A 25,942-nucleotide genomic window follows, 5' to 3' on the forward strand; every position below is an offset into this window, starting at 1 on the left:
AGAGGTGACCATCCTAATTGGCAATGACGTTCCTGAAGCACATTGGATTTTGGAAGAAAGACGAGGAGGAAGAAAACAGCCATATGCAGTGAAAACACTCCTTACCAATGGCTGGATCAAAGACACTTGATGCTAATGTCAACTACGTAAAGATGGACCAAGCCCTCAACTGTGAAAATTCTTTCCAGTGTGCAGAAACTATTTCTCTATATTGCAGCAGATGTACAATACAGACTTCAGTGAATCTCTACATGACACCAGGGTATGTATGTCATTAGAAGATAAAAGAGCCAAGGCAATCATGGATCGCTCTATTTGTTTGCATAATGGGCATTATCAACTGAAACTCCCATGGCAGTTTGATACACCAAGTTGAACATTACCGAACAACAAACAGTTGGCTGAGAAGAGACTACACTTGCTAAAGAGACGCCTTCTTAAAGGCATTGCTCGCGATCCCTGGGATCGCCTTTGTTCTAGTCTGTAAGAGGATTATGGAGGTGTGATAGCCTTTTGTTTTCCATTGAAATTGTAATCTGGTGGGTAAATTTTCTGATGAGACAATCTGGTGCCAGCGCATGCCTTTAAAGATGACACACTACTTGACAGATATTCATCAACTATGGAGGATTATATTCACAAGGCCATGCAAGGAGAGTCCCTAAAGAAGAAAATGTTGTGGTAAATGACCAACCTGTATGGTACTTACCTCACCATCCGGTAATCAACCCTCACAAACCAGACAAATGTAGAGTTGTGTTTGATTGTGCAGCCAAATATGTGGTACATCTCTGAATGATCAGCTCCTTCAAGGCCCAGATATGACAAATTCTCTCATTGGAGTCCTACTTCGGTTTCGACAGGATCCAGTAGCACTGGTAGCTGACATAAAACAAATGTTTCACCAAGTACGAGTTGATCCATCAGACTGTGATGTCTTGAGATTTCTGTGGTGGCCCAATGGTGATTTAACCAAAGATCCTATCGACCATCAAATGTTAGTTCATCTATTTGGCGCAACTTCATCACCAAGCTGTGCATCGTATGCTCTCAGAAGGACAGCAGATGACAACAGAGGCAACTTTGATGCAGACATTATCAACTCTGTGTATAGAAACTTTTATGTTGATGAATTCTTGAAATCTGTTCTCAATCCCTCAGTAGCAAAGAAGTTCGTCAAAGAAATAACCTCTCTATTATCAGAAGGAGGATTTAAGTTGACAAAGTGGATCTCAAACAGTAGAGAAGTCTTATCGTCAATACCAGCTGCAGAAAGAGCGCTATCTGTCATGGACCTCGACCTGAGTGATCTACCTGTGGACAGAGCTTTGGGGTTGCAGTGGGATGTAGAGGAAGATGTGTTCAAGTTCAAGGTGGGTAAAGAAGTAAAAGATGAAACTCGAAGAGGATTGCTTTCTGTTGTAGCTTCTGTCTATGATCCTCTTGGCTTAGTTGCACCATTTATCCTACCAGCAAAGCAAATTCTCCAACAGCTGTGTAAAATTGGTTACAACTGGGATGAAAAGGTACCAGAAGAGTATCTCGCTGGTTGGCAGAGATGGTACAAAGGAATACTTCTACTCAGAGATATTGCTATTCCAAGATGCTACAAACCCCCACACTTCGGAAGACTGGAAAGTGTTGAACTTCATCATTTCTCAGATGCATCCATGGAAGGATACGGTGTTGCATCATATCTTCGCCTCGTAGATGTCAATGGTAGCATACATTGTTGTCTCATAGTGGGAAAGTCTAGAGTTGCTCCCATGAAGACTGTGACAATTCCAAGACTAGAGCTGACAGCTGCAACTGTGTCTGCGAAAATCAGCAAACAACTTCGTGAAGAATTACAACTACCAATACATCAGGAGCAGTTCTGGACAGACTCTACCATAGTACTGCAGTACATTCGCAACTCAACGAGGAGGTTCCAAACATTCATTGCTAATCGTCTTCAATTGATTCACGATGCATCGACACCAAGCCAATGGCATCATGTACCATCTGAGCTGAATCCTGCAGATTGTGCATCACGTGGTATACAACTTGACCATATCAATGGTAGATTATTGCAGTTATGGTATGAAGGTCCACAGTTTTTGTGGCAACCACGGTCAAGCTGGCCAACCCAACCTTAGCTACTGATTTACCAGAAATTTCTGAAGATGACAAAGAACTGAAGAAAGCCAAAGTTTATGCAATGCAGAAGAACACCTCTCCTGATGATTCAGATAGCCTTGAATCCTAATGTACAGATGTTCATCATGGTATAAACTTCAAAAATCAGTCGCTTGGTTACTACGATACAAAAGGTATCTATCCACCAAATATGGAAGATGCAATGGTGGTACCATCGAAGCTGGCCGACTAACAGTCCAAGAACTTACTCTAGCTACAAAGGAAATTGTTAAACTGGTTCAGAAGAAAGCATTTCCTCAGGAAATCACGACGATGAAACAACCAAGTGGAAGACGGGATAGCAAAGGATATATCAGCCCTCTTAGTAAGTTAAATCCAGTCATCTTAAATGGTGTTCTGTGTGTTGGAGGAAGATTACATAATGCCTCAATCAGTCAACAATCTAAACATCCGATGATTTTACCTCATAGTCATCATGTCACAGAGATAATCATTCGACATTTCCATGAGAAGGAAGGCCATGTGGGATCCAGTCACGTACTCTCTCTCATCAGGAAGGAATTTTGGATCACCAGAGGTCTCTCTACAGTAAGAAGAGTGCTTAGAAAGTGTATCCTCTGCAGAAAATTGAATGCGACTCCTGTAAACAAATAATGGCTCCACTTCCAGCACCAAGAGTAACACAAGGTGAACCTCCATTCTCTTCAGTTGGTATAGATTATTTTAGTCCTCTAATGGTAAAATGGAGAAGAGGAACAGCAAAGAGGTATGGATGCCTTTTCACATGTATGGCTATTCGTGCAGTCCACATAGAAGTATCTCACAGCCTGTCAACAGATTCTTTTATTCAAGCTATTTGGCGTTTCATAAGTCGTCGTGGACCACCAGTATCGATATATAGTGATAATGGAACCAATTTTCGTGGAGCAGAAGAAGAGGTAAAGAAAGCTCTTCAAAAGTGGAACCAGGACAAAATAACAGATTCTCTGCATTCACGAAATATCCAGTGGTATTTCAACCCACCAGCAGCCAGTCACACTGGAGGAGTATGGGAGCGAATGATCCGGTCTGTAAAAAAAATTCTGCGATCACTCATGAGCAACCAGTTAGTCGATGATGAGACTCTACTTACCTTGTTATCTGAAGTTGAAAGAATACTGAATGACAGACCATTGGTACAGCAGTCTGATGATCCCAATGACATGGAAGTTGTAGCTATACACCAAACAGTCTGTTACTGCTACGACATAACCCATGTACCTCAAGTGATCTTCCCACAGTCCTAACTCTCCATAATCGAAGAAGGCAAGCTCAATGTATGGCAGATAATTTTTGGCAGCGATGGACCACAGAATATCTCCCTTCACTTCAGCAAAGGCAGAAATGGTTACGACCGAGACGAAACCTTGTACCAGGGGATTTGGTGATTATCATGGATGAAAACCAACCAAGAGGCTACTGGTTGAAAGGTGTAATACAGCACACATTTCCAGATCGGTATGGCAACACTCGCCAAGTGATAGTCAAAACTGCAAATGGTGTACTTCGGCGAGATGTGCGGAAATTGTGTTTGTTAGAAGAAGCTCAGTAATGCAAAGATGTAAATCTTAAAGTCGAAATTCTAGTTACTGCAGCAGTTCAATTTATTGTCATTGAAATATTTTAACAGTTCTCCTCTGTTCTATTTCAGGTCTTGCACCAAAAAGTTGTTAGAAAAATGCTCCTTGGATTGTGCGCTTTTTGGGGCCGGTATGTGCGTGCAAGTTCCCTTTGTGTTCAAGTGTTGTGCAGGTGTGCATTCTCTCCCGCATATCAGGCGTTTGGCTTTTGTGCAGGTGTTACGCTGAACATGTAAATTACCCCCTCCCTTTATACAGCCGAGTTTGAATTTAGGCAGTTCAGACCACCTCGGTAAATTTGAGTGTGTAGACTCTCGTAACACTGTGTTCGGTGTCAAGATTTCAGTCCTTTGCCGTTTGCACACGTACAACTGGCTATCTTCCCCCGAAAGTGTCACAATCTGAGGTAAGTAAAGCGCTTTTCCTGTATAACTTTTCTTTCCTTCAAGTGTGCAGGTCGACGGACATTATTCCTTGTGCGATGACGTGGCATTTATATGTACGTATACAGAATGGCCGTCGGCAGACTACAGTACCGTAGACCAATTTAGTTTCCAGTGAAAATTACACAAGTCTTAAAGTTACTTGAAATGAATTCTTTGTAATTTCTTCGTTTCAATTTACCTGCCATGTAATTTCATTTAAGCACAAATTTATTTGCCATGTAATTTCTTTTCTTTACTATTCAGAACCGTATTTCGTAGTCCGTATGACATATGCCGTATGCCGTGCGCCGTATGCAGTGTTTTGAACTTCGTATTCTGTATTCTGTATACACTCTGTATTGAGTCTGCATGTGTGTATATGCAGTTTCAAAGGAATTAAAAGGAGTCAAACGTGATACGAGTTTCCTGAGAGTGTTCATCGGGGGCCCATAGCGACGTAGAATTTTCAGATTCTACATATAGATTTAATCACAGTAGCTTGTTCAATGTTCCAGAAGATGTAAATTGCGGTCGCGAGGTTCCAAGTTTCTGTAGGTTTAAATCGCGGTAGTGAGGTTCCATGTTCCAGTAGATTTAATCACGGTCCTAACGTTCTGTATTTGTAGATTTAATCGTGGTCGCAAGGTCTGAGTTCCCCAAGATGTTAATCATGGTCGCGAGGTTCTGAGTTTCTGTAGGTTTAAATCGCGGTCGCGAGGTTCCATTCCCATAGATTTAATCGCGGTCCTGAGGTTCCGTGTTCGTAGAATTAATTGCAGTAGCGTGTTAAATGTTCCAGAAGATGTTAATCACAGTAACGAGGTTCCGAGTTTTCAAGGGTCTTAATTGCGGTCGCGAGAGTCCGTGTTCCTGTTGATTTAATCGCATTACCGAGGTTCCGTGTTCATAGATTTTATTGCGGTCCCATGTTAAATGTTCTCGAAGATATTAATCACGGTCACGAGGTTCTGAGTTTTTGTAGGTCTTAATTGCGGTCGCGAGGTTCCATGTTCGTAGATTTTATCGCGGTCCCGAGGTTCCGAGTTTTCGTAGGTCTTAACTGCGGTCCCGAGGTTCCGTGTTCCTGTAGATTTAATCGCGGTCCGAGAGGTTCCGTGTTGGTAGATTTAATCGCAGTAGCGTGTTAAATGTTCGAGAAGATATTAATCACGGTCACGAGGTTCCGAGTTTTCGTAGGTCTTAATTGCGGTCGCGAGAGTCCGTGTTCCTGTCGATTTAATCGCATTACCGAGGTTCCGTGTTCGTAGATTTTATCGCGGTCCCGAGGTTCCGAGTTTTCGTAGGTCTTAATTGCGGTCCCGAGGTTCCGTGTTCCTGTAGATTTAATTGCGGTCTGAGAGGTTCTGATTCGTAGATTTAATTGCGGTCGCGTGTTCAATGTTCCAGATTTTATTGCGGTCCCAAGGTTCAGAGTTTCTGTAGGTTTAAATTGAGGTCGCGAGGTTCCGTGTTCCCGTAGATTTAATCATGGTTCTGAGGTTCCGTGTTCGTAGATTTAATCACAGTAGCGGGTTAATTATTCCCGAAGATATTAATCACGGTCACAAGGTTCCGAGTTTTCTTAGGTCTTTATTACGGTCCCACGAGTTCCGTGTTCCTGTAGATTTAATCCTGGTCCGAGAGATTCTGATTCATAGATTTAATTGCGGTCGCGTTCAATGCTATAGCAGATTTAAGCGCGGTTGAGAGGTTCTGAGTTTCTGTAGGTTTAAATTGAGGTCACGAGGTTCCATTCCCGTAGATTTAATCGCGGTCCTAAGGTTCTGTATTTGTAGATTTAATCGTGGTCGCAAGGTCTGAGTTCCCCAAGATGTTAATCATGGTCGCGAGGTTCTGAGTTTCCCCTTACGAAAAGTCCTATAGGACCCAAATGGGATTGACCGTGGTCCAATAGGCGTACCACAGGAATGGTGTAGGACCAGGCTTGTCCTATAGGAATGATGATTGTAAGTCCTATTGGACAATTCCATTGTAAATGAAATTCCAATAGGAACTTTGTGGGACCATGCTTGTCCTATGGGAACAATTTCTGAATGTCCTACAGGACAATCCTTTTGTAAATGACATTCAAATAGGATTTATTCAATTCTTTCAGAATCATTAGCTTTTGCCGTTGTTCTGACAAAATTATTCTTACCATTCTCTGAGAGCAAAATATTTGCAAATTAATTTGCAATTAATCTTTGGACTGGTACTAAAGGAAACATGGTTTGTAAAAATGTCACATTTTGCTATTTCTAAAATTAAATGAAAAAAAATATACAAGCAAGCAAACTACATAAATCAATAAACACTTAAATCAATAAAATAAATCAATAAATAGGCCCAGCAATTAAGTTTACATGCTGGCTCATGCATACATATAAGTAACACACAGTTACCATATCATTGAGTTTCCACAGATTTAGAACTATTACAACTACCAGCACTTCAAATTCATAAATGAGAATCAATATCACCTCATTATCTTATCTATGTCTGATCAACACATATTTTGTACACCTTTCTAAAGTCCTATGAGACTGTCCTATTGGAAAACCTAAGCCCAGAATGCATTTGGGCGGCTGCAGTGCATTATGGGCTAGCATCATCAAAACAAGATGGCCGCTGCAGAATAGACAAAGGCAGTTGTAGCTCTGAAAAATGACTGTGTGCCAGCATAACCGGGTGTTGTACAGCTTTTATATCACTGTAGTACAGCAAGTTTAGGTAGGACAGATTATGATATGTCAGTGTTTTCCTTTTGAAGACTGAATAGTTACGGAAATAGCCAGGTTTACAATAGTCCTTTGTCTACTTGCGTGCTCATGATCAGTGTATGCCCATTGTGTGACTTCTAGCTTGTTGACTATGGCATTCCAGTCCACACAAAGAATATAAACAGGAGTGAAGTTTAAAGCCAAGGTAGTAATGTAGTTAATGATTTGATACATATGGTCCAAAATGCATTGATATTTATGTGAGACAAAGGAGAAATGGAACAATGTGGTTGGACCCCTGTTACATAACAAACAGGAAGTTGATATCTCAATGATTGCTGCTCATGTATTGCCATCATGAAACCTGAATTCTTTCTATGCTGATAGAGCTCATTTGGCTATTGAATTATTAAAATTATGATACTGAAAATTGAATGTTTTGTGTCATAACTTTTGGATACATTACATAGCAGCATCAAATGAACTTATCACCTAAAACAAGAGCCATATAAAACTGCAACTCAAAAATTTCATGAAGGCAGAACTTAATTTCTATGTGTAATATGCTTCTGTAGTCTCAGCTATAATAGTTTAATTAGATAATTGTTACATACAGCTTTGTATAATATTTTATACTTCTCTTCAATTTCCTGTCATTCTTTCTAATTATAGAAATAAAGTTTCTTTGTTCAAAAGTATATCCATTGCAAGTTCTTCTTTGCCCCTAATGAACGTTGAAATACCCGCTATATAGCTTGTCGTCTTAGCGTCTGTATGTGTAAAATGCAAATTGTTATTGTTTACATTTTAATTCTAGTCCAGACCAGAATTCATTCTCAACAATAACAATGTCTACACACGTACAAGCTGAGTTCAATGGAACATTCTAATGTTCCGATGGGTTTACCATATGGACTGTCTAATAGGACATATTATTATTAGACTACCATAGGACTGTCTAATAGGACATGTCTAATGTTCCTATGGGACTACTATGGGACAGTCTCGTAGGACAGGTGACACATTCCTATTGGACTACTATGGGACTGTCTCATAGGACAGGTGTCACATTCCTATTGGACTACTGTGGGACTGTCTCATAGGACAGGTGTCGCATTCCTATTGGACTACTGTGGGACTTCATAGGACAGGTGACGCATTCCTATTGGACTACTGTGGGACTGTCTCATAGGACAGGTGTCGCATTCCTATTGGACTACTATGGGACTGTCTCATAGGACATTGTCTCAAAATACTATTGGACAATCCTATCAGACTGATTCTATTGGAGTCCAATAGGACTTTTTTGTAAGGGTTTTAAATCGCAGTGGCGAGGTTCCATGTTCCCGTAGATTTAATCGCTGTCCTGAGGTTCCTTGTTGTAGAATTAGCTTGTTAAATGTTCCCGAAGATGTTAATCAGGGTATCAAGGTTCCGAGTTTTCATAGGTCTTAATTGCAGTCGCGAGAGTCCATGTTCCTGTTGATTTTATCGCGGTCCGAGAGGTTCTGATTTGTAGATTTAATTGCGGTCGCATGTTCAATGTTCTAGAAGTTTTTATCGCGGTCCCGAGGTTCCGAGTTTCTATAGGTTTCAATTGAGGTTGCGAGGTTCAGTGTTCGTAGATTTATCGCGGTCCCACAGTTCCGAGTTTGCATAGGTCTTAATTGCGGTCCCGAGGTTCCGTATAATCGCGGCCCAAGAGGTTCTGTGTTGGTAGATTTAATCTCATTAGCGTGTTATATGTTCCTGAGATATAATTCACGGTCGCGAGGTTCTGAGTTTTCGTAGGTCTTAATTGCGGTCGCGAGAGTCCGTGTTCCTGTCGATTTAATCGCAATACCGAGGTTCCGTGTTCGTAGATTTTATCGCGGTCCAGAGGTTCCGAGTTTTCATAGTTCTTAATTGCGGTCCCGAGGTTCCGTGTTCCTGTAGATTTAATCGCGGTCTGAGAGGTTCCGTGTTCGTAGAATTAATTGCAGTAGCGTGTTAAATGTTCCCGAAGATGTTAATCACGGTAACGAGGTTCAGATTTTTCGTAGGTCTTAATCGCGGTCCCGAGGTTCCGTGTTCCTGTCGATTTAATTGCAGTCACGAAAGTCCGTGTTCCTGTTGATTTTATCGTGGTCCGAGAGGTTCTGATTCATAGATTTAATGCGGTCGCATGTTCAATGTTCTAGAAGTTTTTATCGCGGTCCCGAGGTTCCGAGTTTCTATAGGTTTCAATTGAGGTTGCGAGGTTCAGTGTTCGTAGATTTATCGCGGCCAACAGTTCCGAGTTTGCATAGGTCTTAATTGCGGTCCCGAGGTTCCGTATAATCGCGGCCCAAGAGGTTCTGTGTTGGTAGATTTAATCGCAGTAGCGCGTTAAATGTTCCCGAAGATATTAATCACGGTTACGAGGTTCCGAGTTTTCGTAGGTCTTAATTGCGGTCGCGAGAGTCCGTGTTCCTGTCAATTTAATCGCACTACCGAGGTTCCGTGTTCGTAGATTTTATCGCGGTCCCAAGCTTCCGAGTTTTCGTAGATCTTAATTGCGGTCCCGAGGTTCTGTGTTCCTGTAGATTTAATTGCGGTCCGAGAGATTCCGTGTTGGTAGATTTAATAGCAGTAGCGTGTTAAATGTTCTGGAAGATATTAATCACGGTCACGAGGTTCTGAGTTTTCATAGGTCTTAATTGCGGTCACGAGGTTCTGTGTTCCTGTCGATTTAATCGCAGTACCGAGGTTCCTTGTTCGTAGATTTTATCGCGGTCCCGAGGTTCCGAGTTTTCGTACGTCTTAATTGCGGTCGCGAGAGTCTGTGTACCTGTCGATTTAATTGCATTACTGAGGTTCTGTGTTCTTAGATTTTATCGCAGTCCTGAGGTTCAATGTTCCTGTAGATTTAATCGCGGTCAGAGAGGTTCTGTGTTGGTAGATTTAATCGCAGAAGTATGTAATAATGTTAAGTTCCCGAAGAAGGTCTTAATTGCGTCCAGAGTTTCCATGTTTCTATTGATGTAATTGCATTACTGAGGTTCCGTGTTCGTAGATTTTATCGCGGTCCAGAGGTTCCAAGTTTTCGTAGGTCTTAATTGCGGTCCCGAGGTTCGTACTTGTAGATTTAATCAAGTAGTGGGTTAATTATTCGTAGATTTAATCGCGGTCTGACAGGTTCCGTGTTCGTAGAATTAATTGCAGTAGCGTGTTAAATGTTCCCGAAGATGTTAATCACGGTAACGAGGTTCGGAGTTTTCGTAGGTCTTAATTGCGGTCCCGAGGTTCCGTGTTCCTGTAGATTTAATTGCGGTCTGAGAGGTTCTGATTCGTAGATTTAATTGCGGTCACACGTTCAATGTTCCAGATTTTATCGCAGTCCCAAGGTTCAGAGTTTCTGTAGGTTTAAATTGCGGTCGCGAGGTTCTGTGTTCGTAGATTTTATCGCGGTCCGAGGTTCCGAGTTTTCGTAGGTCTTAATTGCGGTCCCGAGGTTCTGTGTTCCTGTAGATTTAATTGCGGTCCGAGAGATTCCGTGTTGGTAGATTTAATAGCAGTAGCGTGTTAAATGTTCTCGAAGATATTAATCACGGTCACGAGGTTCTGAGTTTTCGTAGGTCTTAATTGCGGTCCCGAGGTTCTGTGTTCCTGTAGATTTAATCGTAGTACTGAGGTCCGTGTTCGTAGATTTTATTGCAGTTGTGAGATTCCGAGTTTTCGTAGGTCTTAATTGCGGTCCCGAGGTTCCGTGTTCCTGTAGATTTAATCGCGGTCTGAGAGGTTCTGATTCGTAGATTTAATTGCGGTCGCGTGTTCAATGTTCCAGCAGATTTAAGCGCGGTCGCGAGGTTCTGAGTTTCTGTAGGTTTAAATTGAGGTCGCGAGGTTCAGTGTTCCCGTAGATTTAATCATGGTCCTGAGGTTCCGTGTTCGTAGATTAAATCACAGTAGCGGGTTAATTATTCCCGAAGATATTAATCACGGTCACAAGGTTCCGAGTTTTCTTAGGTCTTTATTACGGTCCCGAGTTCCGTGTTCCTGTAGATTTAATCCCGGTCCGAGAGATTCTGATTCATAGATTTAATTGCGGTCGCGTTCAATGCTATAGCAGATTTAAGCGCGGTTGAGAGGTTCTGAGTTTCTGTAGGTTTAAATTGAGGTCACGAGGTTCAATGTTCCCGTAGATTTAATCGCGGTCCTAACGTTCTGTATTTGTAGATTTAATCGTGGTCGCAAGGTCTGAGTTCCCCAAGATGTTAATCATGGTCGCGAGGTTCTGAGTTTCTGTAGGTTTTAATCACGGTCACGAGGTTCCCAGTTTTCTTAGGTCTTAATTGTAGTCGCGAGAGTCCGTGTTCCTGTTGATTTTATCATGGTCCGAGAGGTTCCGTATTGGTAGATTTAATCGCAGTAGCGTGTTCAATGTTCCTGAAGACATTAATCGCGGTCACGAGGTTCTGAGTTTCTGTAGGTCTTAATTGCGGTCGCGAGGTTCCGTGTTCGTAGATTTTATCGCGGTCCCGAGGTTCCGAGTTTTCGTAGGTCTTAATTGCGGTCCCGAGGTTCCGTGTTCCTGTAGATTTAATTGCGGTCCGAGAGATTCCGTGTTGGTAGATTTAATAGCAGTAGCGTGTTAAATGTTCTCGAAGATATTAATCACGGTCACGAGGTTCCGAGTTTTCGTAGGTCTTAATTGCGGTCCCGAGGTTCCGTGATCCTGTAGCTTTAATAGCGGTCCGAGAGGTTCTGATTCGTAGATTTAATTGCGGTCACGCGTTCAATGTTCCAGAAGATTTTATCGCGGTCCCGAGGTCCTGTAGGTTTAAATTGAGGTCGCGAGGTTCAGTGTTCCCGTAGATTTAATCATGGTCCTGAGGTTCCGTGTTCGTAGATTAAATCACAGTAGCGGGTTAATTATTCCCGAAGATATTAATCACGGTCACAAGGTTCCGAGTTTTCTTGGGTTTAAATCGTGGTTGCGAGGTTCCATGTTCACGTAGATTTAATCGCGGTCTTGAGTTTCTGTGTTCGTAGAATTAATCGTAGTAGCGTGTTAAATTATCCCCAAGATGTTAATCACGGTCACGAGGTTCCAAGATTTCATAGGTCTTAATTGCGGTCACAAGAGTCTGTGTTCCCGTCGATTTAATCGCAGTACCGAGGTTCTGTGTTCGTAGATTTTATTGCGGTTGTGAGGTTCTGAGTTTTTGTAGGTCTTAATTGCGGTCGCGAGGTTCCGTGTTCCTGTAGATTTAAATTTAGGTCGCGAGGTTCCGTGTTCCCGTGGATTTAATCATGGTCCTGAGGTTCCGTATTCGTAGATTTAATCACAGTAGCGTGTTCAATGTTCCTGAAGACGTTAATCGTGGTCACAAGGTTCTGAGTTTCTGTAGGTTTAAATCGCGGTCTCGAGGTTCTGTGTTCCTGTAGATTTAATAGCGGTCCTGAGGTTCTGTTTTTGTAGATTTAATTGCAGTAGCCTGTTCAATGTTCCCCAAGATGTTAATCGCTGTCGCAAGGTTCCGAGTTCCCGAAGGTGTTAATCGCAGTCACGAGTTTCTTTAGGTCTAAATGCGGTCGCGAGAGTCTGTGTTCCTGTTGATTAAATCGCACTACCGAGGTTCTTTGTTTGTAGATTAAATTGCGGTCACGACGTTCAATGTTCAAGAGGATGTTAATCGCGGTCCCAAGCTTCCGTGTTCCCTTTCCCATATCCCCTTGATGTTTATGCGACTTTCTTGTCAATGGGAAATTTTGAATCGTTCCAATATCAGTGGATAATGGCCAAATGACATCATTTATAAATCTGAGTCATTATTGTTAAATAATTTTTTGTTCAGATTGATGACTTTACAATTGAAAATGCCACATTACCTTGGGGATGTTAATGTTTAATGATGATTAAATTGGTTAAAATAGTTCTTGCATCACATGTTGAATTGAAATGGGCCACAAGAGAATTTGTTATGTTTAGTTTGACAAACTGAATGTTTAAGATGCCATATCCTTTGGGGACTGTAAAAGACAATTAATTCAATTTGAAGACTTTAAATTTCAGTAGACTGGGACTTAATATATGCAAAATAATGTCCTTTATCAATTGGAGGTTCAGTTAAAAAAATAAATTTGTAATGTTTAATTTTATGACTTGTTGAAAGTGCCACATTACCTTGGGGCTTTGATGAATTAGTGGTTGAATTTAAATAGTTCACATATCAGTGGGTAGGGACTGGATATATGCCAAATCATAAAGTATCTTCTGACGAGATTCATAATCAAGAGTGAATTTTGAAACTTAAATTTGGTGAGAGTTCAATTTAAAGATTGTACAATAAAAGATGCGTTATCTTGGTGATAATGCAGTATTTGGTGTTTTTGTTTTTCAGTAAATTTTAGAATGAATTTCAGAAACAATACTTTAGAATTTTGCAGTACATTCTAAACAGGGTAAAAAGTCAAGGGACAGTCTGGTACATTAAAAGTAAAAAAAAATTGGCAGGTCAAATAAGCAAAATGTAAACTGTACAATGGTGTGGCATGAGTAAACTTTGTGCAATTGATTGTGCTCTTGAAACAAGACAACCGCAAGTAAAGTTCATGAGTGAATTTTGGAAATAAAAGGCAATGATAAACATTCTATATTATTTTAGAGTATAATTATCAATTGATGGTCAATGTAAATTTTTAATTTCAGACCAACAATTTCAATTAAAGCCAAATTATAAATTTTGCCCATAAATTGTATTAAACAATATGACAGGGGAAACATGCCAAAATATGGTAGAAAATATATGCCAATTGAATTATATAATGTTGACAATAATTGGATGTATGCTAACAGCTATGCAAATGGTATCACATGCACAGGAAGGGGGAAATGAAGCAATATCCCAAGGTGCAATTGCCAACCATCTTTAGAATCAATTTTGAAAATTTAAATGGAGACAAAACAAGACAAAAGCAACAAGATCAAAAGAGACCATAAACATCGTTATTGATTACTTTACATTGTTGAGACAATGCAGGCTGACAAGCATTCAATAACACAGTTATAGTCTCAATATTAAGCCTGTCGATGATTGACATATCCATCCTGGGACATTACAACATCTCCAGTATCCTGTACAGTAATACCAGACACATAGGTACTGCCATGCAGCCATCTATTATCAACATTTTGGGGATTAGTTTAAGTCACATGCACAGGGAAATTTGCCATCATGTAGAAACTGTAAAAATACAAAATTTCTGTGAATAAAGCCCTACAAAGTCATTGTGCGGCACTTCTTAATTTAGTCAAGTTTTCAATGGCACCAAAATTGAATCATTTTTGGTTGTGGCCAAAGTTGTAAGAATGATTGAAATCTCAATTTTATTTTCAAAGCATTTGGCAAAACATTAACCATCAATTGTTGATCGGCATAAAGTAAGGATTTTGTTCAAATGTATGGGAAATTTTCTGAGAATCTGCAAAATTTGTTGACTGTACAATTTCAAGATGGATAGGTTTTAAAATGGCAATAATTGCAAATGTAGTCAGAATGTGAAAATAAATATTGAAGAGCACAACGTCGCATTTAAACAATGTTTTTTTTTCCATTTAAACCAAACGTGAAAAAGATTTTTTTCTTTCAGTTGTTTTGCTTTTTCTTTATCAAGAAATTCAGTCAAATTTGTAAAAATGATAGACTTTCAGGCCACTTTGCATTACTTTTTTAAGAAATCCATTTTTACTAATCGTGTGTCATCAGTTACAAATAGTGATAGTTGCAGTCTAGGGGTCTACTCAACAGGATAGTGGGTATATTTATAAATTAATTTGTTATATATGTATGTGTAGTAACAGTTTATGGCAAAATTCACAAGAATTGTTACCCAAAATAAGGTCAGCTGTGGCACATCCAAAGTAATGGATAAAAATATAATACTTAGAACAATTTGGTCAAATGGACAAACAAATAATACTTGGGACAATTTGGTCAATCGGTGCAGAAGTGATCAAGGGAAATTTCAATTTAAGATTATGGCCAAATTTTGTGACTTCTTGCAAAACACAAAGGGCTTGTTGTGGCATTCTAAACAGTCATGTTTTCTATAGTACCAAATAATAATTCAAAAAATGCTTTAATATGGGTGGACACAAGTAAAGAAAATTTCAGTACTGGGGAAATCAATTTGTCAATACTAATTTGTTAGAGTTAATCGCAGTACCGAGGTTCTGTATTCAAAGATTTAATCGAAGTCAAGAGGTTCAATGTTCCCGAAGATGTTAATCATGGTCGCGAGGTTCTGAGTTCTGGAAGATGTTAATCGCAGTCACGAGGTTCCAAGTTTCCAAAGGTCTCAATCGCTGTCACGAGAGTATGTGTTCCCCTCGATTTACTCGCAGTACTGAGGTTCTGTAATTCGTAGATTTAATTGGGGTCAAGAGGTTCAACGTTCCCAAAGATGTTAATCGCGGTCGCGAGGTTCCGAGTTTCCATAGGTCTCAATCGCGGTCGCAAGAGTACATGTTCCTGTCAATTTAATTGCAGTACTGAGGTTCCGTATACGTAGATTTAATCGTGGTAAAGAGGTTCAATGTTCCTGAAGATGTTAATGGCGGTCGCGAGTTTCCGAGTTTTCGTAGGTCTTAATTGAGGTCGTGAGAGTCCGTGTTCATGTAGATTTAATCACAGTCCCAAGCTTCTGTCTTCGTAGATTTAATCACAGTTGCGTGTTCAATGTTCCCGAAGATGTTAATCACAGTCGCTAGGTTCAGAGTTAATGAAGATGTTCATCGCGATCGCGACACAAGTAAAGAAAATTTCAGTACTAGGGAAATCAATTTGTCGATACTAACTTGTAAGACTTTGAATAAACAATAGGCAGTTTTGTTGTAAAAATTTAATTCTGTGAAAATTGTTGCATAAAATAGGGTAAGATGTGTGGCATTTTCAAAACAAATCTGGTGTCCAGTTGTATCAAACAATGAACGATAAATGATGTCATAAGTTTACAGAAATGTTTGGACTAGTGTTTCAACTTTGGAATGAGAAAGTTTTACAATTATTATGGCAGAATATTTTTCGAGGTAGAAAATTTGTATATAGTATCTTGTAGCATGTTAAAAAAGCAGCTGTATTTCAAAAAATAGTGAATAAACCGCAAGTTCAAAATGCTGTCATACTTCAAGAAAGTTCCTCATAAACATCATGTTGAAACCCTCACCATACAAGTCCAAACATTCAAGACAACTTACACTCCACACTAACTTTAGGTCCAAATGCGGCGCTATACCTCCAAAGACCTTGCTGATGTTGGTGCAAGGTAGTGTCTGGGCCCTGGAAGAAACAAAAGAATAAACCTTATTTCAAAATTGGCAATTGATTTTACTATCCATGGATGTTCACAAACTATCAACCAGCTTCCACATATAGTCATTTTGCAACAAGTAAATGCACATCATTAAAAACAAGTCATCGTTGATGACACAGTCCCCACTTGTTAATTGGTACTTTGATTACAAGTCCTCAGAGAGGATAGAGTCCTCTTCATTAATAAGGTCTGTGATGTCCTTGTACTAAGTTTGAATAAAATCAGTGAATAAAATCGGTTGAGACACGCCCGAGTTTTGGCTAAGGAGATGAAAAAATTGTAACAAAATTGCTGCCATGCAGCCATATTGGATCATATCATGAAACAAATTGATGTACATATTTATGACATAGGTTAATGTCCTTGTACCAACTTTGAATAAAATCGGTTGAGATGTGCCTGAGTTGTGGCTCTGTACATGAAAAAATCATAACAAAATGGCCACACGGCAGCCATATTGGATCGTATCACAAAAAAATTGATGTGCATATGTATGACATAAGTCGATCTCCTTGTACCAATTTTGAATAAATTTGCTTGATACATGTCTGAGTTATGGTTCCAGACATGAAAAAAAACGTAACAAAATGGCCACACAGCGGCCATATTGGATCGTGTCACAAAACAAATCAATGTGCATATGTATGACATAGGTCAATGTCCTTGTACCAACTTTGAATAAAATCGGTTGAGATATGCCTGAGTTATGGCTCTGTACATGGAAAAATTGTAACAAAATGGCTGCCTGGAGGCCATATTGGATATCACAAAACAAATTGATGTGCATGTCTATGACATTGGTCAATGTCCTTGCACCAACTTTGAATAAAATCGGTTAAAAATTGTCTGATTTATGGCTCTGTACATGAAAAAAACATAACAACATGGCCGCCTGGTGGCCATATTGGATCGTATCACAAAAGAGATCAACGTGCATATGTATGACATAGGTCAATGTCCTTGTACCAAATTTGAATAAAATCGGTTGAGATATGCCTGAGTTATGGCTCTGTACATGAAAAAATAGTAATAAAATGGCCACACGGCAGCCATATTGGATTGTATCACAGAAAAAATTGATGTGCATATGTACTGGTATGACACAAGTCTGTTGAAACTTGTCTGATTTATGGCTCTGTACATGAAAAAAACATAACAACATGGCCGCCTGGTGGCCATATTGGATCGTATCACAAAAGAGATCAACGTGCATATGTATGACATAGGTCAATGTCCTTGTACCAAATTTGAATAAAATCGGTTGAGATATGCCTGAGTTATGGCTCTGTACATGAAAAAATAGTAATAAAATGGCTGCCTGGCGGCCATATTGGATTGTATCAAAAAACAATCAACGTGCATATGTATGACATATGAAGTAATCTATGTACCAAGTTTGAATGAAATCGCTCCAGGCGACTCTGAGATACCTGCGTGAACGGACGCACGCACGGACATGACCAAACCTATAAGTCCCCCCGGACGGTGTCCTTGGGGACTAATAAAAGAACCTCACATAACCAGATATGAACTGAAAATGCTCACGTGTTTAATTATATATTGCATTTATGTGCAAATTTGAACCTTTGCCACATGTATACAACTTAATTGAAAGTGTTATGATCAACATAATGAACAATATTCACCACAGATCAATTCTAAAGGTCATTATGTTTTCAAATATGTAATTAGCTAAAATAAAAATTCATTAATTATTTTGAGTGCTGTCATTGTATTGCCACTTAATATAGCATGTGTAATTGCCTTTGGTTAAGTCCTTCAAGCTATATATGCCAAACTGTAAAAGCTTATTAGATATGCAAATCATAAATTAACTGACATGAAAGTGCAATCAATGTACATAGAATGTTTTGCCGACTTTGATCAAGTAAATCCCAGTATATATCCCTTAGGAAAGTTCATTAAATATGCAAATTAGTAATTGACTGAAATGTTCTCATTAAATATGCAAATTAGGAATTGGCTGAAATAAAAATGTTAAATGACTTTCAAGTATCTTTAACGTACATAACAAGTTTCGTCAACTTTGGTCTAGTCAATACAGATAAATATCCCTAGTTAAGAAAGTTTATCAAATATGCAAATTAGAAATTGGCTGAAGTAAAAATGCTTAATGACTTTCAATTATAGTATCTTAAATATATGTAGCAAGATTCATCAACTTTGGTCAGGTCAATTCAGATATATATCCCTAAATAGAAATGTTCATTACATATGCAAATAAGGAATTGGCTGAAATAAAACTATTTAATGACTTTCAATAATGTTATAGTATCTTCAATGTTTCATCAACTTTAGTCGAGTCAATTCAGATATATAACTAATTAGGAAAGTTCATTGAATATGCAAATAAGGAATTGGCTGCAGAAAAATGCATAATGACTTTCAATAATGTTATATCATTATCTTCAATGTACATAGCAAGTTTCATTTATTTTGGTCAAGTCAATTCAAGTAAATCCCTAGTTTCAAAAGTTTATTTAATATGCAAATTGGGAGTTGGATGAAGTAAATATGCTTCAAGATTTTCATAGTATCTTCAATATATGTAGCAAGTTTCATCAACTGTGGTCTAGTCAATTCAGATATATATCCCTAATTAGGAAAGTTCATTAAATATGCATATTAGGAATTGGCTGAAGTAAAAGTATCTTTAATATACCAAGATTCATCAATTTTAATTACGCCAATTCAAATATATATCCCTAATTAGGAAAGTTCATTAAATATGCAAATTATCTTTCATGTCAACCTTTAATATCTTTCACGGCTGATACATCTTGGTGTGATCAACATTTGTAGCAAATCTCATCAGATTGTATTCAGTCATTCTCAATGTATATCTGTTTCTTCAAAAATCATTAATTATGCAAATGAGCAAAAAGTAAGCAAGCCACACCCGCCGAAAACTAATCAGTTCTTGCCATTCGCAAACTGAATGTCTGTACCAGATTTGATTCTGATCTGATGAGTTGTTTTTGAGATATCTAATTGACAGACAGACAGACATCGCTGCAACATATGCTCACGTGTGTGAACATGTAAGCAAACCAGACATGAACTGAAAAAGCTCACGTGTTTCAGTATATATTGCCTCTAAAGATGTTGCAGTTGTCAGTGAATTTAAATTTTTGCCAAGTTTCGCCAACATGTGTCAAGTAAATCCAGGCATATCCCAAATTAGGAAAGTTATTAAATATTCAAATTAGGAATTAACAGCTGTAAAAATCCAAAATGACTTTCAATAATGTTGTATCATAGTATCTTCTATGTACGCGGCAAGTTTGGTCAAGTTTGGTCAAGGCAATCAAGATATATCTAACCCTAATTAGGAAAGTCATTAAATATATTAGGAATTGGCTGAAGTTAAAGTGCTTAACGACTTTCAGTTATGTTAAATCATAGTATCTTCAACATACATACCACGTTTCGTCAATTTTGATTCAGTCAGTTGAGATATATATCGCTAATTAGGAAAGTTCATCAAATAAACAAATTAGTTATTAACTTTTATGTCACACCCGATGTCTTTCATGGTCGATAAAACCTTTTGTGGTCAATATTTGTAGCAAATCTCATCAAATTCTGCGCAGCCATTCTCAATATATGTCTGTTTTTTCTAAAATCATTAATTACACAAATGAGCATAAAGTATGCAAGCCACAACCACCAAAAACTAATCAGTTCTTGCCATTCTTAAACTGAATCTGTGTGCAAAATTTGATTCTGATCCAATAAGCCGTTCGTGAGATATCGCGCCAACAGACATACAGACAGACAGAGAGACATCACTGAGACATTAGCCCACAAGTGTGAATAAGTGAGCTAAAAATGAATTGTAAAATGTTGAAATGCAGACAAGTAATACTTTGAATTATTGCAATTTGACTGATCATTTAATATCATGTGGAATTGAGAAGATTTTCCAAGGTATAGTTTGGTCACTGGTACGGTGACAATTGTAAACATGACAACAATGCGACACCATTATAATATATTATTTTTGACAAATGAATGCCAGTTGTAAACAATAATAATAGATATAACACACACAGGCCGATTCACTACTAGTCATTTCTTCATGATTGCAGTAGGAAGTTGAAAGTGTTACCGTTAATAACAAACAACCTTCGGCAACTGCAGTTGTTCCGTCAAATCATCATACCGTACCGGAATGCAAGCTGAACACATTTTCGTTCATGGGAACATGCAGCTAGAAACGGAAGCCCGAAGAATGACTAAAACTACATGACTTCCAGTAGCCTCCCCACTGTTAAACAGTTTGTTTATTGTACAACTTGGATACTTTGTTCAAATTTTTGTCCTCTTGAAAGAATTCAGTTTTGTTCTTTGTCACATTTTGGAATGTAAATACCTTTTCGATCATCTCCAAACAGGTCCGAGCTATATCAACACTTACAACTCTAGCGTACCATCGTTCATAGCATGACGAATAAACAGTAGCTACATGCGTGTATGACATGCGAAAGATAAGGCTACCAATGACTGATTTCACTAGAACGTACACGGTGTTATCAAGACTTACCGAGACACATTTTGGAGGTAAAGATGGATCCACTCCCCGAGCGTCGATGTATAGTCCTCAGAGAGACGGATCTTCTGCATTTAGCGCCGAACGAAAGCCGTGTAGCATCCATGATACAAACATAATTTTGGGGTAAATACAAGTCAGAAATTCCAAAGTAGCAATGTCCGGAAAGTACGAGTCGGCGTAACTCAAAACTGACAATGGCACCTCATTCTACGTAACGTAACCGTGGGCGGCCGGAAGAAGAGCCCACTGCAGTCTGGGTAAACTGAAACTATCAACCCACAAGTGCTTGGTGTTCGGAATTGCATGCAATGTGGTAAAGGCTTTCCTTTCCTTTGCTCTACAGGTGAAGCTAACTGAACTATTCATCTAGAAAGCTATTCCGGGAGCAATTTTTTGAGGGCAGGGGAAATTTTAATTTTGCTTGGGCAGGGGACAATTAGCTGGCAGGGAGCAGATTTTAGGGTTTCTTTTGTCGGGCAGGGCAGCAGGTATCGGTTGATTGGCCTAGGGATCATGATTGGGGAAAACGAGGGGAGGGGAAGTTCTGTATTTCGGGGACATTTGGAAATCGACAGCGCTTTTCATTAAAAGGCTGAGGAGCTTCGTGTCTGCAGGGGAAATTTTTCCAGGGCTGGGGACATCGTTTTTATTCTCACAGGGCAGGGGAGCCTCAAAAATTCACAATGCGGAGGGAAAACAGGCAAAAATATGTAGGGAGTGGGTAAAAATGAAGTTTGAGTGCCGGAGGGTAAGTCGTCGAAAAATTTCAGTTGGAGGGCAAATTTATGTACAGCTGATTAATTACCGTCCGGACTGAAAATTAATCCGTCCACATTACTCATCCTGCACAATAATATATCTTATCATAATAGGGTACCCTTTAAAAGTGCATTGTTCGTTGGATGTACCTGACCTTCTACACCGAACACTCCAACGCGCCTGTGGTCTTCTAGATCTATCGATCCCCATCGATAGTCTGCTCGATCTATAGGCTAGATATAACGTTGAAATACACCAGTTGGGGTAGGGCAGAGCACATGGGCAATTAGAACGCCATCGATAGCTCGAGCAGACGATCGATAGATCACGCAACAGGGAGGGACTGCAATCAAACTGACTTGTGGAGGTACTATGATCGAGGAGACTACATGTACACAGCCTACAAGAGCCAGTGGATCTAACCTCCTGACATCCACTTTAGGGACTGGTAAGTTTCTTCAACCGGGGTGGGGGGGGGGAGGGGATTATTTTTGCCGACGTCAAAAAGTGACCGACACTTTCTATATCAACTTTCGAAAACAGGTTTACACCCAACGATATATAATCGGGGCGTACCATTCTATTTGTAAATGGTGTTAATAAAATTTGATAAATATTTGTTTTGGTGGCGACATTTTGAACCAACTCAGAGCGTTTGTCTGACAGCGTAGATTTATCAGTGTAGCTTTTCTGACACACAAAGATTACATCGCGTGCTTATGTTGGAGTAACTTGATGCTCAGTCAATAATCGACCACGAAATACTTCGATATATATATATCTCGATATATATATATATATATATATATATATATATATATATATATATATATATATATATATATATATATATATATATATATATATATATATATATATATATATATATATATATATACACACACACACACTTGGTTCAAGTCGGCGAATTTCTGAAAATAAAATCATTTGCAGTACTTTCTCACGTGTCTCTCCTTTTTCATACAAATCTATTTGTAATTTGGCAACCCAGGCCAGGTTTTCTTCGTGTTACCTTTGAGTCTGCGTAGTCGTTGGTTAGTTTCCGCCGGACTGTGATTCCGGGAGAAACTCCGCGTTTACCCCACTCACGCGGTTCACATGGAAACAGAACACGGAATCATCGCGTTCGCCCCACTCAAACACTCACAAATCACAGACTTGAACCAAGTCCAATATTTGGCAAAAATAGGTATACAGTTTGGGGTATATGCTCTCAAATAGTCTTCTTCAGTGGATGACTGTAATTGAACCACGGTCCCTCTATCACTAATACAGCAAAATTACACTTGTTCAGGGCGTAAAACAACTCGACAAAGTAATTTAAAATTGAAGGGCGGAAGTTTTAAGGGCAAAAGTGATCTCATTGTGAGAGCTCTGAGCCCGATGTTCGACAAGTAACGTTGAACGTATTAAAGGCTAGTAGCTGCAACTTTTTGGTGATATTTTCACTTTTTTGTGTTGAATGTCAACTAAAGTTTATTCTGCTCCTCACCAAAGCATATGTTGAGCTACGCTGTGTTCGTCAACTCAGCCTGTACATGTTTAAACTACATCGTTGTTGTTGACAAGTGAATAAGGGTTCGGACTGGAATGAAACATGTGGATGATAACAGTGAACACTCACGTATAGAAAGCTGACAAGCCAAATGATATAGGTGTTTTGACATGAGAAGAAGAAAAGGAGAAATCTTTTCAGAATGGTCAGTTATGTTGAAACCGGGAATGACAGGGAAAGAAGCAAAAAATTAAATGCAGGCCTAATTTTGTAAGGAAAATAATCTCAGAGTCGGATTAACAATTCCAAGATAGTCATCAATCGATGTCGGCAAGTTTTCTGTGATTAAGTTAGAATTTTATATTTGTAACATTATGTAATGAAAGACAGACACGAATAACTTAATTTCGTACATTCAAAATCTTGTATTTCACATAGGAATTGATAGAGTAAATAATATGATGTTGCATTGTTATCATTAATTCAATTATTTTCATTGCCAATATTTTGGTATCTATCTTGGTGTTAACATTATCATTTCTACTTAAATAAGAACACATTTTCGCCAAACTTCCATGACATGTTTAAGTGTTGTAGGGTTTCGTCTTGGCCCCAACACGACACTCCCATGTCATGATGACTGTGAAGTGTTTGACCAGGCCAGGCTTCCTGCCAGCTGTGCACGGATCACGGTGCATACTTCCCATAAATCGCTCACAGAGTTGTTTGTTATTCTTGTTGAATTTCAGCGACTGAATTAAAAAGTGTTGTAATTTCTTGTGAGGGTAGGGTTCTTTTAGTCCACATTTGACCAAAATGCATGACTTGCAGCTTCACGCCATTTCTCAAGCATTTGAATTTCCAGTATTATGTGATCGACAGGTGGCTGTCTAGCGCCCTCTACCGGCAGCGGAATTTAAAAATGCTGATGCCTCTTGACTATATATGCATGTATTTTCTGTACAGGACTTATGAACTCCCGGAGTTTCATAGCATTCGAGGACCATCAGTTACTTTTGCTTCATCATGATTATTTTTCATCAATTACCATAAATTCAAGGAAATGTGAATGAAATTAAACAATAGCTTTGAATGACATACATAAACCAAAACAGGTACTTTCATGCATGTTATGAAGTTTTTTTTAAAGAAATGCCCCATATATGATGATTATTCTTATCAGGTATACATCTTGAACAATACATATTTACACTCAACAAGACCATGCTTTGAAGAGGGTCTTGCTTTTGAAGTTTCTGTGACAATTGAATCTTTGATTAAACGTACAAGGCTTCAGGTAAACTTTTGCATTTTATTGAGGGTAAAAGGTTGACAAATCCATTTCTAAATATTGAAATGTGTCAGATTATGTGACATAAAAACAACATTGCTGAGTTTCTATTTATTTTTAAAAATCAATATTCAATGTTTTACCTCATCATGTAATCAAACACTATTTTTTAACATACAGTACTGAATTTTCAATATGCTCAAATTTAAATGTGAATAATAAAATTTTACTGGATAGAAAGTTTGATATGCAGATATTTAATACATATGCATCATGACAACCTGGAAGACTTTAATGGCTGTACAAACAGTGATGAGTGAGGAGACATTGAAAATATTCACAACATGCAGTGAGGATATCTGAACAAATCATGAGACTTAATTGTGAAATTGTGGCTCTGTACATCAGTGAGGTCATTGAGAGGTCAGCAGTAGACATCTTGATGACCTTCAGCCACAGTATAAATGACTGACATGGCCATTTTGAGTAGTAATTCCACCACTACGAGTAATACATTCCAGAACCAAATGTGAACAGAATACGTCCCTTTGATTTGAATTTTGTTATAATTTATCATTACTGTTTCTCATACTTTTTAAAATAATGCAACAAAATCTAGTAGCAACATTTCGCATTATTTTATTGTCACGCACAATAGCCATAGCAACACCATAACTAGCAACAGCAAGGTTTCTGTGAACACAAATTGATGTGTCACTTACACCAATCAATAAACATGTATCAATGAAAATTAAACACCAATCCTGTTTGTGACTAGTTATGGTAGAACTTCATTTGATCAATTACCTTAAAAGCCTGTTCTTACTACCAAGTAAAACTGCACTTACAAAGATAATACTGTAACAGTAACATTAATTTATGAAAATTAGCATTTTCTATTTTTAGATTGTTACAGCAGTGAACAGTACCATGTACATGATATATTTCAGCAATAAAGCACACCCAGTGATGGTATACCACAAGATTTTGACAAGTTAATGACATATATGCACGAGCAGTAGCGAGTGCATATGAAATGAACTGGTCAAAATTGAGTGGTATACCATCACTGGGTGTGATTTATTGCTATTATATCAGAACAGTACATTGAAATTCTGGCATGGAATGTCAAAAAAAGAGTTTTGCTCTTGCCAAAAGTTTGCACATGTGCCAACTATGGAATATCGCGAATATACCACAGTTCTTTTCACGTCTTAACCAATCAGATTGTTGCATTTGAGCCATCAATGTACTAGTATGACATATTAAAATATTCCATATCTATCTACCGGTACTCAAACACATAGATAATGAAACCATTTTTCACATTTATCACAGTAAATACTTTGGTCTTCAATTGAAGAAGGTTCTTCTGAGCAAACATACTTGCATATTGCACATACCAGGTAAAACAGTTGAAGATCCCGCATTGCCAATACTGGTCTCATTAATTACTTGGATTAGTTTATCACTTACAGGCTGTTTGTTACTCACAAAGGGTTCCCTTGTTCATTATTGGAAGGTTCACTATGTTTACCTGACATTGTCTCTTTTGCATACA

General features: G+C 38.6%; 2 protein-coding genes across 3 annotated transcripts in view; both read left to right on the forward strand.

Moving 5' to 3' along the window:
- Positions 1–25,942, forward strand: part of LOC139133082 (thymidylate synthase-like) — a 396,310-nt gene that overhangs the window by 80,934 nt on the left and 289,434 nt on the right. The gene's annotated exons all lie outside the window — the stretch shown is intronic.
- Positions 153–3,425, forward strand: LOC139143512 (uncharacterized). Its single transcript, XM_070713911.1, has 4 exons — positions 153–262; positions 773–2,080; positions 2,313–2,503; positions 2,944–3,425. Exons 1-4 carry the CDS (start codon positions 153–155, stop codon positions 3,423–3,425), a joined length of 2,091 nt encoding a protein of 696 aa, XP_070570012.1.

This window comes from Ptychodera flava, chromosome 1 (genome assembly GCF_041260155.1).
Source record: "Ptychodera flava strain L36383 chromosome 1, AS_Pfla_20210202, whole genome shotgun sequence".
Taxonomy (NCBI): domain Eukaryota; kingdom Metazoa; phylum Hemichordata; class Enteropneusta; family Ptychoderidae; genus Ptychodera; species Ptychodera flava.